The sequence below is a fragment of the Geospiza fortis genome, unplaced genomic scaffold (assembly GCF_000277835.1).
Source record: "Geospiza fortis unplaced genomic scaffold, GeoFor_1.0 scaffold98, whole genome shotgun sequence".
NCBI lineage: Eukaryota > Metazoa > Chordata > Aves > Passeriformes > Thraupidae > Geospiza > Geospiza fortis.
Genome location: NW_005054306.1, coordinates 11042289 through 11059488, shown reverse-complemented (window position 1 = coordinate 11059488; position 17200 = coordinate 11042289). Strand labels below are relative to the sequence as shown.

At 42.1% G+C, this 17200-nt stretch overlaps 1 protein-coding gene across 1 annotated transcript in view; it reads right to left on the bottom strand.

Moving 5' to 3' along the window:
- Positions 1-5535: 5535 nt before the first annotated feature.
- RSPO3 (R-spondin 3) overlaps positions 5536-17200 on the bottom strand; it is a 58235-nt gene continuing 46570 nt past the window's right edge. The window contains exon 5 of the mRNA XM_005418467.2: positions 5536-6578. Coding sequence (XP_005418524.1) covers positions 6385-6578 — 194 coding nt within the window. The 3' untranslated portion in view covers positions 5536-6384. The remainder of the gene's footprint in view (positions 6579-17200) is intronic.

The following is a 17200-nucleotide window of genomic DNA, read 5'->3' as shown; positions in this document are numbered from 1 at the left end:
AAGTCAGGTCTGCTCCTAGTCTTTAATAATTAGCCCAGCTGCAACTCTTTAGGGGTGAGATTACTTTCTATACTACCTTTATTTTCTTATATTCTATCCCCCTACACAGGCTCCACCAGTCCTTCTGTCCTTGACTCCAGTCACAGACACACACACACACACACACACACACACACACACACACACACGAGACATCCAAACTGCTCAGTCTTGTTCTCAGCAGAACTGGGTTAGTTATCCTACATGAGGCACATCTACAGAACAGAAGGCAGGTGCTGGTGGGTATGTTTTAGAAAGAAGTAAGTACCATCTGGAAAAAAATAGAAGCTCCTCACACTCTGTGAATGGCCAAAGTCCCTCTTTAATGGAAGTAACACACTAGGAGAGAGTAATATCTCAGGTATTATTACTGAACAGAGTGACAGCAGGACATAAACCTCTGACATGGGAGACATTATCACCAAACGTGACGGAATTGTGCTCTTCAGCCACTGTTCAAAAACTCTCCAGGTTTAAAAACTGGCTGACACCTTCTTGCTCATTATTTGGTCTCTGGCTTGCAAATAAAAGGATGACCATGACTTTATTATTTTGGATATTACTTTTCCAGTAACTAGCAGGAATACACAGTTATCCATCAGAGTCTTGTGGACATAGTTTACTCATTTTTAGCTCCCTCCTGCTGTGTGAAACTGTCAGAGAACAAAATTATTAGAATAGCTATAGGACAGATTCTGTTGTAATTTACTCACTGGAGGTTTATTTTATGAACAAAGCATCACTGTGAAAAATAACCTCCTTTACCATTTGAAATTGTGCTTTTGCTCTGAGATGTTTTTCAGTTTCTACCATTGTTCAACTTTGACAGCAGACTAAACCAATACATCATTTCTTATGGAAAAGGAACACAGCCCTGAGCAGATTATGTTGATTTCCATAAGAAATATTACCCACATTTTCCTTTCTCATGGCAGCTTCCTTTATGAACTGCTAGGTATTTAAACAGTACATGGATGATATAGTAAGGATTGAATCATTTGTAAAGCCATCTATTTCATGCTATAGCCCAAAGTAGGAATGGAACTACCCTCCTGTTTTTCAGTCACAAAAATTACCTCAAAATCACAAAAGCAGTTCCTTAATATCGTGTTCTGGGAAAACACGGAGTTTTACTAGAGCAAGGTATTATTTCCTGTACTGCTTCCCCCTGGACAATGTCTGTATGAACATCTGTAGAACTTTAATAACCTGTTTAGACACAGGAGTACTGGAGTAGACTATAGATGAGTAGAGATTACTTAATGCATAGCTTAAATAATAGTGACAACATGTTTTTCAGCTTCTTGCTTATCTGCAGCCAGCCAGCACTCTGTTCCCTTCTCTGCATTAATTTGTCTCATGTCTGGTTTCCTTCTATATGCGCATCCAGAACTAAATTAATTGAATCCCATTGGTTTCATTTTGGGATCATTTATCCTAGTGCTTTATTCCCTTTAGAAAAGAAAATGTGGTTGCTGTTTCTAGTTTAATTTTGTTCACATCATCCTTTTAAAGGTGGCAGACCAACTTTTTTCTCTCCTGTCCTTGCTCTATGGCCTCACATTTTGGTGGCATCTGCAGAATTTGTTCTGCTTCCACAGTAGTGACTACAGAAGAAGTTGTGCTGCCAATTTTATCCAAGAGAACCTGCTTACCCTACCCTTCTTTCCCCTGGCTGAGATTCCTTGATTACAGGTGAGTCTGCTAGTAAGACTGTTTGGTTTCACTTTATTTTATATGTACATTGTTAGCACTCTGAAACACTGTATAGAACACTATCAACAAGAATTTGCACATGAAACCACAGAAATTTCTGTGTCAAACCAATCAATGGGTACTCTTACTTTTTAAATTCAATTAGCATTCCAGATCTGAAAGGGCAGGCCTGACCCACTGGGAATATCACAGTGAAGTTAGGAGAGGAAGATGTAATGGGCAGATGCATTATTAAAAGGGTGAACAAACATGCTGACTTCACTTCTCTTTAAATTATGCCAAATTATTGCAAAACACTAGGAAAAATCCAAACCCCTATTAACAGGAGGCCACATGAGAAAATTATTTGTGGATGTGTAACAACAGATTGTGCTTGCTTGTAAGAGTGCAAGGTCTTTAATGAGTAATTTTTGTGCTAAATAACACAGTGGAGTAGCAGATCTGAGCCTGCAAATGTGACCAAGCCCTTGCTGATGGACTTAGGAAAGACCGAAGCTGCAGCTGATGCTTGTAGATTGTCATTTTGAAGAGCAGCTCTCATGATCAGCTGTTATGTCATCCTGTGCAGAGGTTTTTGTTTGAATTCGTGCAACTTCATGTGAACCATGTAAACTAAACCCAGTGCTGTCTCTGCAAATAACAATGCATAGCAAGTAAGTACAAGTGTCATGGTAAATTCCTCCTGCATCAGAAAGTTCAGCCTTCAGTAAGTTGCAGAGCCTAAAACCACAGAAACAAAAAATAATTATAGTGACTCATGAGGGCTGTAAAGGAATTCTTCTGAATTAATAACGATATTCATGTGCTGCTTTCCCGTCAGCACATCAACCACAAGCACACAGAGGCTGTTGGTAGCGACGCAAGGCCTTCATTGTGGGCGATGATGGTGATGATGATGGCCCCATTCTGCTGGTGGGTTCTTCTGCTGCCACTTTGCTACAGGGTACAGCAAAACCTGTCATTTATTTAGTGCATTGGACAGCCTGACAACTCTGCTGTGGTGGCTCAAAATAAAGCTGCTGGGACAAATCAGTGAAGGGGTCAGCAGTTCAACACTCAAACTCTTGATTGGATTCCTTTACTTGGATCTTCAGGTGAGAGAACAAGACACAGCTTGGTCTGACAGGTCTGAAGCCTGGGACATAACAGTTGTTTGGTAGTATGAATTTGGCTTATAATTAATGTCCATTCAATTTAGGTTCCATTTTAAGAAAAGCTGTTCATAATTCTCTAGGAATCGCTTCAAATCAACTCTCAAGATTTTGAGATATTTTTTAACTGGAAAGCAATTTTCAGGGAAGAGGTTTTGCACAGATTGAGTCAAAGCTACTCCTATAACCTAATCAAATCTTCTCCAGTAAGGTCCTAGGAGTTCTCACTAGCTCTTACTAGCCTGTCAGATCATTGACTCCTGATTTTACACATTTATTACTGGATGGGCAAAAGGTGTTATTGCAATACACTTGGCCTACAAAGGTGCATATTCTCCTTCAGTTTCTTGGGAGTCCCAATTGAGTAGTTCATCTACCAGCAGGGTGGTCTACATTCTGTGCAAGGACTTGAGAAAATTTTAGTTGCCCAAGTGTCTTCTTAGTGCTTCACCATGGCTATAAGCAATATTATCAAACATTTTTCTGTGTGGCAGGAAGCAACATGACAGCAATTTCCTTGTTCATTTCCAGGAAAGAGGTAGCATGTTTTTTCAGGTACTAATGATATAAATTATTTGGCATGGGCCAAATTCTGTTTACATTTTTATTTCTTGCTGAAAGGTAACAGCATTCCAAGTTCTGCTCTTGGTAAAACAGACTTGTCACTGCCTCTTGTGTAAGCAGAGGATTTATGATAAAGGGTTTTGTGACAGTGTATAACAGAGCACACATTTGTATCCTAAATTACTTTCTTTTCCTTTCTCCCTCTTTCTTTTGCCTCAGTCTGTAATTCTTGAACTACTTGATACTGCTTTTCCAGTCTTCTGTTTATCTTTGCCAGATAAATGGCATTCCTTTGACTCCTCCAAGTGTTGTAGTAGAGAATAACGGAGATCAGGGACATTTTGGGTATAGTATCTAGTTTTGCTTTTTCTTTTTTTTTTTTTTTAATTCTTTTCTGAACACTCTTGTTCATTTTTATAGATTTTGTTTGTGCTTCTATCAAAAGCAATTCTTCCATACCAAACACCCTTGCCATTTAGCTCCTATATTTAATCAAGGCAGGGAAAAAACAATCCTAATGGTTATTTTTAAGAGTTGCAGACAAATCTTCCCTGAGTGCAACTATTCATGTGGTCCAGCTGCTGACCTAGTTTGCTGAATCCAAGTAGGGATGCTTCATCTGGCCAAAAACCTGTCTTTGGAGGAAGTAAATTGAACAGCAAATTCTTTCCAAGCAGCTGAACATCCCTGTTTGCCCACCAGCACTGCAGACAGATGAATGACTGCAGCTGTAGGAGAGAGTCTGAAGCACTGGGTTCCCCTTTCTGTTGTGATACCAATACCTCTCAGCCCAGAACTGCTACTTGCACCTCCTCTGGTGCCAGCTTCTGAGTCTGGCAGCATGAGGATTTCTCCTTTCCTCTCTCTCCTTCAGCATCACCCAGAGCCTCAGTGCTGCACACAGGTTCTGCACCTTCTGCTACTCTAAGACTAGCTCCTCCTCAGCTGCTGCTGCCAACAAGGTGGGAACATGTTGGTGGAGGGATTTGACTGCTGCTGCTTGGGTCAGTAGTGGGAGACTGAGACCAGACCACTCTGGAGGAGGGTACAAACAAGTTATGCAATGGAGCTGGGAGCTCACAAATAGTCACCCCTGCTCCAGCCTCCCACTGCTATGTGCCCCTCACAGGCATTCAGCATACCCTGCTTTGCTCTCTTACCATTCAGACTCCATTGTGTGTGAGGAGCATTACATGATGCTCATCTCTGTAAAATTCAGCCTTTCAGTCTTCTGAAAGACTGAAAAAATACAATAAATGCATAAAATCAGGGACTAGTTACAGAAAGTTTTAGTTAATTCTCATGAATGTAGGAGGCAAACTGTGGAAGCCTTAAACACCATGTGGTTAGACTACTGCATCTACATGTATCATTAGAGACAAAGCTCTTATGAAGCAAACTGTAGGAGACCATCCTACATTGCTGTCTGGATGATTAGGATATTACTTGGAAAGTCACTGGCACCTGTCACTCAGGTGTCCTCAGCCTGAGAGACAGGCTTCAGTGTTGGACAGTCTTTTTTAAAGTCAAACTCACTGTGAGAAACAGAAATAGTGAACAGGGAGGGGAACTGACTCCTGCCACCTGTTCTAGTCCACACTCCACAGTGGGTGGGCTGCTACCCCCGTGACAGCTGTCATTGGACAAAACATGGCAGCAGAACACAAGTCGTGAGGCATGTTGGTTCCTCGACATGTTTCTGGAAAGGGTAAGTCCATTTCTGAGCAGCAGCTCAGTGTGTACCATAACCTGTGTTTCACTGATGGGCTGCTCTAGCCTCTAACAAACCTGAATGGTACCACAGGATTTGGTTTGTCCTCTGAGCAGTGGAGATTTTCACTTCTGCTGTGTCAGAGAGAAGAACCAGAATAGGAGTTAAAGTAAAATTGGACAGAAGTTTGTAATTTGTATACGTTTGTAAATTTATTTTCGTGGATACTCTTTTGCTAGATGCACAGTGTGGGTGTAAGTTGTGTCCTCTTCTGTCTGTGAAGCTATGAAATTATTCCCTTCCCCAGCAGAAAAAGTGACAACATCACTGTGAAAAACACATACTTACATGATCTATTTTTCTGGTTTTTATTAACTCAATGTTGTCTCCTACAAATACGATTTGTCATTCACCAGAAGATTTGAAATGTAGACTTAAGTTACACATAGGTATAAAAAGCATAAAACAGCACACAGTACCACTGTTTAGACCAGAAAACATTGTGTTGTCCACAGATAAGAGCATTATTCAAACTCAGCTCAGTTTCCTTCTGCCTCAGGGATTCAGTCTTCAAAGCTGCAGATGCTCCTGCTTCTTATCCCTCAGCAGCTGAAGCCCTGCTGGCTTTCTCCTGATGTTTCTCACCCATGTCTGGAGCATGGACCAGGAAAACACAGGGCAATCCCATCCTACTCCACCAGAGGTTGTAAAACCTTGGGCTCCTACTGGCTCTTCAGAAATGTTTTCCTCCTTCTCTTAATTATGTACAATATATGAAGGGATAAGATTTTCATCTTTGATTTAGACATATCTCTTGCCTCATACTTAAACAATAACTTGAAAAATATTTTACAAAGAAAAAGAACATTGTTCATCTGAAAGTCATTCATTATTATATTGCTATATTTTATACCCTATTATTATTATATACAAAATTTCTTAATTGCCTTTTACAGATGCATGGAAGCATATAATATAACAGTTTTAAAGGATCCCATCTTTAGATTTTTTTCCCTTGGCTCATGTCAATCTCTTTAATAAACTATGGTTGCTTGGAGAATATAGGAAGTATTTGGAATGTTGTTTAAAGTTTAATAATAACTGGTAGCATTGTCCATTTGCAGCCTGAATGGTTGGAACACCTGTCAGGGCGATCTGGTAAAGATAGCAGCATCATAAGACTTAAACAATCGTGGAGGGCCATTAATGTGCAGTGTCAGCTGGTGCCAGGTCCTCTTCTTTGTTTGGGGCTTTCCTTTTCTTCGGCTGCGTTTTGTTGTTGCTTTCCCTCTGTTCTCGGTTTTGTCTTCGGGCTGCTCGCCCTTTGCTTTCCTGTCTTGTCTCCTTGCTTTCATCTTTGTTGGATTTTTTTCTTTTCTCCTCCCTATTTTTTTTCCCTGAAAAGAAATGATGGCACATTAGAAGCTTTGCTCAGACTATTGAAATTTCTGAGTCCTTCACTTTGCCATGACCTGTGAAACCAGCCCTGGTTTAGCAGGTCCTGTTAGGAATTGGACACTAGTATTTGGAAATGTCTGATCACCACACCCACATCCCAGGGGATTCTTGGTATTGCAACAGGAATCCCATGGCAGAGTGCCTGCTCCAGCACAGGTGTGTTATGGTCTTCAGGCTAAAATGTGTCTCAAATCAAACTCTAGACCATTGTCACAAAATTAGGTATTCAACTACTTTATTGCTTTAAATCAGGTGAGGAATTCGTTGCTGCTACAGACCTCTCCAATAAAGCATCCTGTCCCCTTAGGAACATTAAAACTGTGTATATTGGCTGTGGAGATGATATAATAGAGTGCATTTATGCTAGCATGTGAGGAAGAAATTTTTTATGGTGAGTGTGGTGCAGCACTGGAACAGGCTGCCCACAGAAGCTGTGGATACCTCATCACTGGATCTCTTCAAGGTCAGGCTGGATTGGGCTCTGAGCAACCTGATCTAGTGAAAGATGCCACTACCCATGGCAGAGGTGATCTTCAAAGATCCCTTCCAACCAAAACATTTCTGTGATTCTGTGATTCTGTTTCTTAGGTTTACAAACCAGTGCAGGAATCACATTGGCTTGAACTTGTCCACACAAGCCTAAAGCAGATTAGATTTTTGTCTGTGTCCAATTACTGAGCTATGGAGCTGAAATTCACCTGCAGTTAAATGGAGCCCAATGATATCTTCAAAGGCAACCTCTGTGGAGACTTTCCTGATAGAATGTCATACTGGCCCCTATGCCTTGTTACATGGAGAAATTTCTGGAGAGGTATTGAAAAACATCTGGCTAAACTCTCTTTTATGATATCTCAATAATGATACTAGTAATCTATCCTTCTTTGTTACAGAGAGAATTTTTTTTGGTTTTAAATTTTAGCAGAGATAATCCAGGCTTTCCTACACCGGTGTGGGGGGAGTTACACAAACCTGGCAGTAGCTCTCACTGTTGGGGGTGCTAAATTTTTATCAATTTTGCCCATTCCTGCCTCAAAACCAAAGTCAGTGGTTTTTGATGCCTCACTGAGCTCTGTGGGAGTATGTCACAATGAGCAAGTAGCTGCAGGGGAAGTGGCTTTGTTCTGAGAACAGATAACCATCCAAGGAGGTTCAGGGTGCAGGTCAGATAAAGGAAGAGAGATTCAGAGGAGGTGAAGAGAATGCAGAAAGCAAGGAGCGAGATCAAGATGTGAGAATATGCTTGATCTTCTTCTTGTTGTGTAGCTCTATGGGAATATTTTACACCTTCTCCATTCTTTACCACCACTGCCTAGGACTGGAGAGCAAGGGAAAGTTTAGATATGCACCACCAATATCTGCCTTTATCTTTTGTTGTTTCTGGAACGGTAAAACTTTAAATGTAAAATGACACCTTAAATTTCAGGGAACCATTTAGAGATTATCTGAATATGCACCCACATACCTGCTGAATCCCTCTCTGAATTTGTAAATGCCATCTAAGATGCCCAGAGGTGAGCAGGGGAGACCTGAAGAACTGGTGTGGGAGGCTCAGAAAGAGCTACCACCCCTGGGAGAGCTGGGAGACCTCCATGCAGAAGTAAGGCTGCATCTTACCCAGCTGTAATGCTGTCTCTTACTAATGGATAAATGACAGTATGGGATTTCATTCCAGTGGTTTGTAAATACTATTGGTCCAAGATGAAATGTTATTTGAATGGAAACTGTCCAGACATTCAGTGTTTGACATTACTCACTTGGTGATTAGCCAAAATCATTCAGCTGTGACTTCCCAGCCACAGTTCTTTAAGTGTGTTGGAATGACATGTAATGGTTTCCCATTCAGTCATGGACCAGGATATATGTATTTATATGTGTGTGGATATACTAAGAATAAGATATCTATGTCTAGCTAGAGACTTATCTAGGCACAGCTTTACTGTTTCTGTTTTAATCAAACTGATATCTTTACAAATGACAAGGAAAACTGATCTCTGGAGAAACTTAAAACCAAGTCGTAATTCTCTTCTACTCTGAGGGTAGCTAGTTTGGAGTCCTCTGTGCAGTTTGTACATGGTTTAGTGTTACCACCTCCATTCTGCTGCCATTTGTGAAAAGATCTGACCTCTAGACCTATTATGTTATGGTAAAGCAATATAGCATAGAAGGGTCATCTTTGCCTGCTCTTTAGTTCCTTTCACTACTATGTTTAAAATTGAAAAAAATTATGTGACTGTGTAATGTTACTCCTAGTCAGTCATATCCCTTCTCTCTTCTTCCCAGAGATTTGCTCCTGAATATTTTTTCTTTCTTCAACTTGCTGAAACTCACTTCATAGCAGCACATTGAACTGGGTACCAGGTATCATGGAAATTCATTGGAAATTTGGGCATTTGGCTATCTGTGAAATGAAAAGTGCAAAAATTACATGGGCCATTATGTTTACAAGTTCATCTCTGAATAAGAGTTGGCCTTTCAGTACTTAAAGAAAGCTTATAAAAAAAGATGGAGAATGATTCTTTATATGGACAGATAGTGATAGGACAAGGGGGAGAGGTTTTAAACTAAAAGAGAAGAGATTTAGAGTAGATGTTAGGAGGAAATTCTTTATTGTGAGGGTGGTGAGACACTGAAACTGTTGTCCAGAGAAGCTGTGGCTGCCCCATCCCTCGAAGTGTTCGTGGCCAGTTTGGATGGGGCTTGGAGCAACCTGGTCTTGTGGAAGGTGTTCCTGCCCACGGCAGGGGTGCTGGAACTAGATGATGTTTCAGGCCCCTTCCAACCCAAACCATTCTATATTTCTATGACCTACTTTGCCCTTGAAGAAGATGACAAGGCAAGACCATTATTAATACTCGAGCTCAGCAAAGAAGTAAACGATGCAAGAACATGACCTGAAGGAATATATTCTCCTGGAATTTCAATTCCATTTACGAAGAATGTTCTTGTTAGAACGTTCTCCCGAGCTGCAGCCTGTGACATTTTATGCACGTGTGTGTGCGTCTCTCTCTCGGTGGACGTGGCCGCCGGTTCCCCGGCAGTGCTGCAGTGCCCGTGCCGCCCGCGCGGGGGCGCCGCGGCTCCGCGCCAGGCGGGGCTGGGGCGGGGGTGGCTCCCGCCGGTTCCCTTCCATGTCCCCTCCGGTCGTATCCCAAAGCTCCCGCCCGTGCCCTTCCTGCCGCTCTACCGTCTGTCTTGGATTTATTTTGCCTGCGGGTGAACTTTCCCGATGAGTCACAGAATTCTTGCTATGATGCACTAACGTTACTAAGGTTTATTTCTTCTTATAGATTCAATACAACCGTTCAAAATTTAAAAAAAAAATAGAATAAGTATTTTTAGACAGGAGATGAAATATTTTCCAATAGAGTGTTTTGCTTATGAAGAGAATATATATAATATCAGAGAAGTATTCGTGAGAATCTAATACATCTCTGATATTATTGTACTATTTTATTGCAGATGTAATACATTAATAACTATTGTAGTATGAATGTATAATACTTGCAATATATATTCCAATAAAGTAATTAATTGGTGTTAAAATAGCTTTTATGTTGGAACTAAAGCTTTGTACAGACAACTGTACTGGAAGAATTGATCTGCAGGCACTGTGAGTTTCCTGGTACACAGGAGATATCTTCCTGCTTCTAATAATAGCAGATTCCTATATTGATGAAAATTTAGTGACTTGCTATAATTTTGATACCTTGCTGCTTCTAATAATAGCAGATTCCTATATTGATGAAAATCTAGTGGCTTGCTATAATTTTGAGAAGTGCAGTAGTTCAAATTAAATGCAGACATGAAATTAGTTTGGATAACAATATAATTACATGTCTAATCAGATTCAAGGTGCTGAGTTCTTGGTAATATATTTTATAGCCCTGGGTCAAAGAAATTCCTGAGTCTGTATTTACGCAATCCATGTCTGAATACATCTATTGAAACAAGCCAGGGTATTTCAGAGAAGCCTGTGCATTATCTCCTCAGATGTGGTATTTCCACTAGATCTGTAGCAGTATTTTATGGATTAGTGGGAGGACGCACTGGCCCTGACTTGGGAGGCCTTGGTGCTCAAAAGCACTGTATGACAGACAGTTACTTAGAAAATCATGGCTGACATGGATTAACTAACACAGCTGACAGACTTCTTATGCTTTAAGCATTGTCACTTAGTCCCACCTATTATATTCAGCTGAAATTATTACAGGGGACTTGGGTGCTGAAATCCCAAAACACCATAGGAAGACATAAAATCCGATTGTGCAAACTGCTTCACTTTGGAGGGGGGGCAAGTATTACAGGGTAGGCTTCATGGAAATCCCAGAGGGATGAGATTCTGGCCTCAGACATTTGTGATGATTGTATTTCTTTCATCACTCCCATGAAGACATTTACCATGGGAGAGCAAAAGGAGCAAGAGGGTCATGGAACTGCTCTTGTTGGGATTTCAGGCACTGATGTAACAGGCCCCTCTTTGGAAGGGTCCCACTGCTTCTACTGTGACTGTCACCACGGACCACAAATCCTCCCCACTACACTGTAATAAGCTGAAAAGCTGCAATAAAAGACCACAAGCCACCGCTGTAACGTGCCACAGTGTTCTTTCACACTCCTCAGAGCCTTGTCTGACCTCTTGGTGCTTCCTGGCTATTGAAGCACTGTCAGCACTGGTGCTGCAGTACCAGCGCCCCAGTCCCTGCATACCCCATGAGGCACAGGGACAAAACCTAAAGATTAAGTGCCACTACACTGTGTTGCTCTCCTTCCCACCTGTCCACACCCTTCTCAGAGGCATTTTTAGTCCTCTTAGACTAAAACTCTGTCATGCTTTCCTCATCATGTGGCCTGGACAACAACAGCATGACGCAAAGAAACCATGCTGACCAGAGAAGCCAGGAAGAGAAGCAAGCCCCAGGCTCTGAACTCCCTTACTCTAGCTCTGTCAACAACACAGTCATGCCATATTATGCAAATGAGCAGATCATTCTCATTTTCAAGAAAAGTGACACATTTTTTCTCTGGAACATAGCCTGTAGCATGTACTCACACTACTTGCCAAGATAACATCCCTCCAAACCCCCGGCTGCCCAGTGATGCAATGGACTTTCTCCTTTCATTCCCAAGCCACAAGTGGCTGATTCATCTGGTATGTCTTTTTGAAGTTTAAACAGCTTAACTGCATAACTTTTTTCACAGCAGTCTCTTTTTTAATTTTTTTCCTTAGCTATTGTGGCCCTGTTTTATAATCACTAGATTTCCGGGTAAACGGAGTGTGAGGGTCAACAACTTCAGAACAATCTAGATGCTACATGACTTAGTGCATTTCCTGGCCTGCCTTACTGCTGCAGTTGTTCCAAAACGCTGAAGAGAATATAGGTAAAAAATTTAACAGAGCTAAGGTCCCAAGACATTCAAGGAGCAAGTAACTTGGCCAAATCTTGGTTCTCCTGCTGTTGAGATGCATGATGGTAGCCTACCTGGTTTCCATACCAGTCTAGATGGATACAGAGCTTAAGGCATGTGACATATCCATAGTTCTATGTAGTGATCTTTGATAATCCAAGATACCTGGACAAGCTCAAAAAGTGTGCCCTTGGGAATCTCATGAGGTTTAACAAGACCAAGTTGAATGTGCTGCACCTGTGTTGGGACCACGCAGTGCCAGTACAAGCTGGGGGATGAACAGATGGAGAGCAGCCCTGCTGAGAAGGACTTGGGAATGCTGATGGATGAGGCTGGGCATAACCCTGCAATATGTTCCTGCAGCTCAGAAAGCCAATGGTATCCTGGATTGCATCCAAAGCAACATGGCCAGCGGGACGAGGGAGGGGATTCTGCCCCTCCTCTCTTGTAAGACCCCACCTGGAGCACTGCATCCAGCTCTGGGGTCCCAGGCACAGGAAGGACACTGACTTTTTAGAGCAAGTCCAGGAGGGGGACACCAGGATATTAGAGGGATGAGGCCCCTCTCCTATGAGGAAAGTGAGAAAATTGGGATTGTTCAGCCTGGAAAAGAGATGGCTTTGGTGTGACCTAATTGTGGCCTTGTAGTACCTAAAGGGAGCCTAGAAGAAAAATGGAAAGGGGCTTTTGACAAAGGCAAGTAGTGACAGGACAAGGAAGAATGTCTTTAAAATGAAAAACAGTAGGTTATCATTAAATCTGAGGAAGATATTCTAGAACTGGTTGCCCAGAGAAGCTGTAGCTGCCCTGTTGCTGGAAATGTTCAAGACCAGGTTGGGTAGAGCTTGGTCTAGGGGAAAGAGCCCCTGCCTATGGCAGGGAATTGGAATTAGATTATCTTTAAGACCCATTCTAATCCAAATCATCCTGTGGTTCTATGATGATGCTATACCTCAAAAGCTATTGATACTTATGGCTGAGCAACTGTATTACGGGACTTGGTGACTAACTTGTTCTTACGCATCTTATCTCCTCTTAAAAGTGGAAATACTTCTCTAGATGTAGACTTTAGATGTCTTTGTATGAGGATCCTTAAGGTTTGTTTGCCTCTGAAAATAGGACCTGGACTACCAGATTGCATTCACTTGAAAAATGTTATTTACATTGTATGTGCTAGCTTGTCCTTGCAAGAACAGTGCAGAAGGAGGCACATTAGCAGGAAGGAGAATGTTGTTTCCAAATACAGAAATAGCTGGGGCCTGCACCACAACTGTTGGCATGAAGCAGGCAGAGAGGAATGAGAGGAGGCTGACCCAGTTATTTACACCAAGACAGGAGATGTCGGGTTTTTCACTGCTGTAGGAGATAAGGAGAAAGTTGTATCCTGTTAGGTGTATGGGAAATCAGGAGATATAATTTCTTCTGTGGATGGTTAGGAAATGACACTTCTACACTCATGAGCTCATAAGCAAGCTTTATGGAAAGTCCCTGGTTTGTGATGACCTCTTGCAATAGAAACTGGTTGGATGTGCCTTTCCAGTGCCATAGAAAAGATATTGCCAGTGCCTGAAAATAGAATATCCTCCAGTCAAAGAAGCAGCCAGAGAAGGAGGATTCCTATAATGAGTTCTGTTTGCTGTTTGTGGAGACATTTACTGCTGCCTTTTGAAACAAATGCTTGTGGGGATTTATTCCCTTCATGCTTGTCTGTTGGGACTAAGGGAATTTGCCAGCAGCCTTGTTTTAATCAGGATTAACATGCTAACACCAATTTTGTAATTACATAACAGTTTTTGGTCTTATAAGAACCCGCAGCTTATAAAGTCTGAACACAGCTTCCAAAGACAGGAATGTAATGGCAATTTAGCAGAGCAGAAAATCACTTCCCATTCCCTAGGACAGGAAATGACCTAGACCATGCTGGTACTTAGGAAACTGGCATTTTCTTCTTTTGAGACTTTTAGTGGTGACTTCTGAATGGGATTGGGTTTTTACAGCTCTCCTAAAAGAGGGGAAAAGGTCCATGAGTGTCCAAATCCACTTGATGGGCCTCTTTTAAGACTAGGAGAATCAGGAACCAGTACAAATATTGGGAATAATAATGATTGGTACCAAAAGTCCTTACCCCGTTGTTACAGCATCAGGATATTGAGAAAATCTCTAATAGCCTGTTTTCCTTTTGGTCACCAATAACCCAAGCCCTCCTGTTAGCTTGGATGGAGGTCATAAATATAGTCCTTTTTAGAGACTTATTTCAGCTGGTGCAGTCTTTTGAACAAACCAGAAATAAAAATGTGATGCTGCATTATGTCAGAGCTGCATGTTTAGTCTGCTGCTCTAGAAATAATCAAGAAAAGTTATACATGATAAGAGACAGATGCTAGTGCCTCAGCAGACATTTGAACTCTTTCTAGTACAATAGCACAAAATGGAGAAAACCCCCAAAGAAACTTAATTCTTAAGTTCTCAAATTTGTGCTCAGTGTGCTCTGAAGGGAGGGATGAATGAGAAAAGATGTTTTCCTTGGCTTTACTTAAACTGATTGCCTCAATGGAACCCAGTAATTCAGATGATACTTATATGACCCCAATATCTGGGTGCATCCAAGGAATGCCTTTTCCATTATCAACCATGGCTCAGAGCTGGGCTATACTGGTGATAGGGTACAGATCCTGGAGGCATTTTGCAAGTGCTGGATCCAACACTTGAATCAGGCCAGCGGTTTCTGCCCTGGTACTATACACCAGAACCTGGGAGCCTGGGCATCTTCCACTATTTCATTTGCTGGTATAGGTGCAACTATACCCTCCTCTTGGAGTCCCCTCCTTACATTTTCTTAAGTTTTCTGATATGCCAGGAAGGTAAAGGAAGATGAGGAGTCAACAGGATGCCCCTCTGGCCTCTCTTGGCACGGTTCACTTGTACCCTCCACTCTGAGCATTATTTGTTTGCATTTCTACCTGGGGTGACACCTGTGCTGACAGGTGGACAGGAGTCCCTGTGCACCCCAGGCCAGCTGAACAGCTGGATCAGCCTGTCAGCAGCAGGTAACATACAGGGGGACAGCAGCTCCTGATGGATCCTCTCAGCAAATCCATCAGCACAGAAGCAGGCTGTTTTTACCAAAATTCACTGGAGGCCCGATTCTGACCTCTGTGTTGTACTTGCTCAAACACACAGAGGTCACCAAGGTTGGTGTTTGGTGTATCTGAAGGGAGAATTTGCTTTCAAGGATACTTTTCAAGTCAAGGTGTTGAAAATTGACTGTCTCTTTCTGTTTTGTGTCTCCAGCTTGTGTGTACTGTTTCAGCTGGGCAAAGCATTGATCCTCCCCTCTCTAAGTAGTGCCAGTATTTCCAAATACATTTTCCCATTGATTAAAGTGACAGGTCAGGCTTCTAAATTTCATATGAATCAGAGACTTCAAAAGTTCCCTCTCTAAAAGGGTGACATGAGATTTAACTTTGGCCATCTCCATGTGTTTCTGAAGGATTTTTCTTACCTATTGAGAGAACACCTGGCAGTTTACCAGGTGGAGAGAAGCTTATGGAAAAGGACGTTGGGATCACCAAGACTCATGGGCTGCCTCTGAAAAAGGCTCAGGGAATTTATATGCCAGAAGGATTCAGAATTGAGCCCAATGAAGCCTAGGAATCTTGGACCAAGTTGCCAAAGGGATCTCAGGTTTTCAGGCCATTGAGTCTTTGTCAGCCTGCCAGGTGGGCTGCCAGAGGCCAACCCAATGGACAAGCTGAAAGGATACTAGGCAGAAGCCTAACACAAAGGCAAGGTTGTTTCAAAAACCTGCCTACTTTCAACTGGGACTTCATTGAAATCCGCACGTTTCTGGGAAATGTGATGACTCTGGTAATCTGGTATTTTCCATTTCTTTGGAAAATCAACGCCTATAAAGTATTTAAAAAAGTATTTCTGAGTGGGGTTTGTGGTGGATATGCACAAAAGGAACTTGAATGCAAATATTTTAACATTGCTCATAATTCTTCAATTTCACATGAATCACAGATAGGAGTTGTCCATGTGAATTTTATCCAGGTTGTCTTGCCTTCTTTAATTTTTTTTTCTTCCCCAAGAATGTGATAAGTTTATTCTTTTTAAATTCCTCTGAGGATGAACTTTGCATTTAGAGCTTTTTGTAGTAACACAGCTTTGCACACTGAAGTGAGCAGCCAGCTTTATGAGTAGCTGGAAGTGGAATGTGAAGAATGATTTTGCCATGTGACACTGCATCACTGAGCCCGCTTCACTCAGGATACTTCACAAACTGACTGCCATGCTCTTGAGATGGATGCAGGCAAGCCCCTGTGGCCCAAAGGCCGGAGGAGATGCAGCCCCCACTGAGATGAGAGCACAGCCTCTCATGGCAGAGCACCTCCAAGTGCTAAGGAAGGTCTGGAACCCCTGATCCACCTCCACCAGGAGATCTGCCCCATGTCCTGTCTCACACAGATCCTGCCAGCAGCCATTCAGCACAACTTGCATGTTTTATTTTTCAGCTTGGCAGGTGCCTTAGGAGTATTACAGCAGTGCTGGTAAAATGGTAACACCCCTCGGTGTTCCTATGGTGTGTGTGCAGCCTGTACAGCAGGGCTGGCTACAGGAGCTGAACAGCTGGAATGCAAGAAAGGTCCTAAGGAACCTGACTCAAAAGTTCAGTGAGTGATATTTTTGGTACAACGATGTATTGCACAAAGTCAAGATCCTCTCTAGCCCCTCTGGAAAAGATGGGACTGTGGGGATCAGCAGCCTCTCTCTCCAGCTGCCTCCTGCCTCCAGGTGAAGAAGTCCACTGTACAGTAGTCACTAAATATGTTCATGCTTCTCTTTCAAACTAAGTAACTAATCATTTTCTTGCCTGCTCCAAGAAATTCTGCTTCAGTCAAAAGCAGAAATTGCTCACTATTTCTACAGATTTAAGCACAACCTGCTTTTGTTAGCAACTCGTTTGGCACACTTATAAGACCTGAGACCAGCCCTGTAGCCACTAAACCAAACAATATTTTGCAAGGGTCTGGAATGGCATACTCAGAAACAGTTTACAGACAGTGTAAAAATCTCAGGAGCAAGAAAACAGCAAATAATTGGTGCACACATACTGTAGCAAGATACTATAAGGAGCAGGATGCTTTGTCCAAGG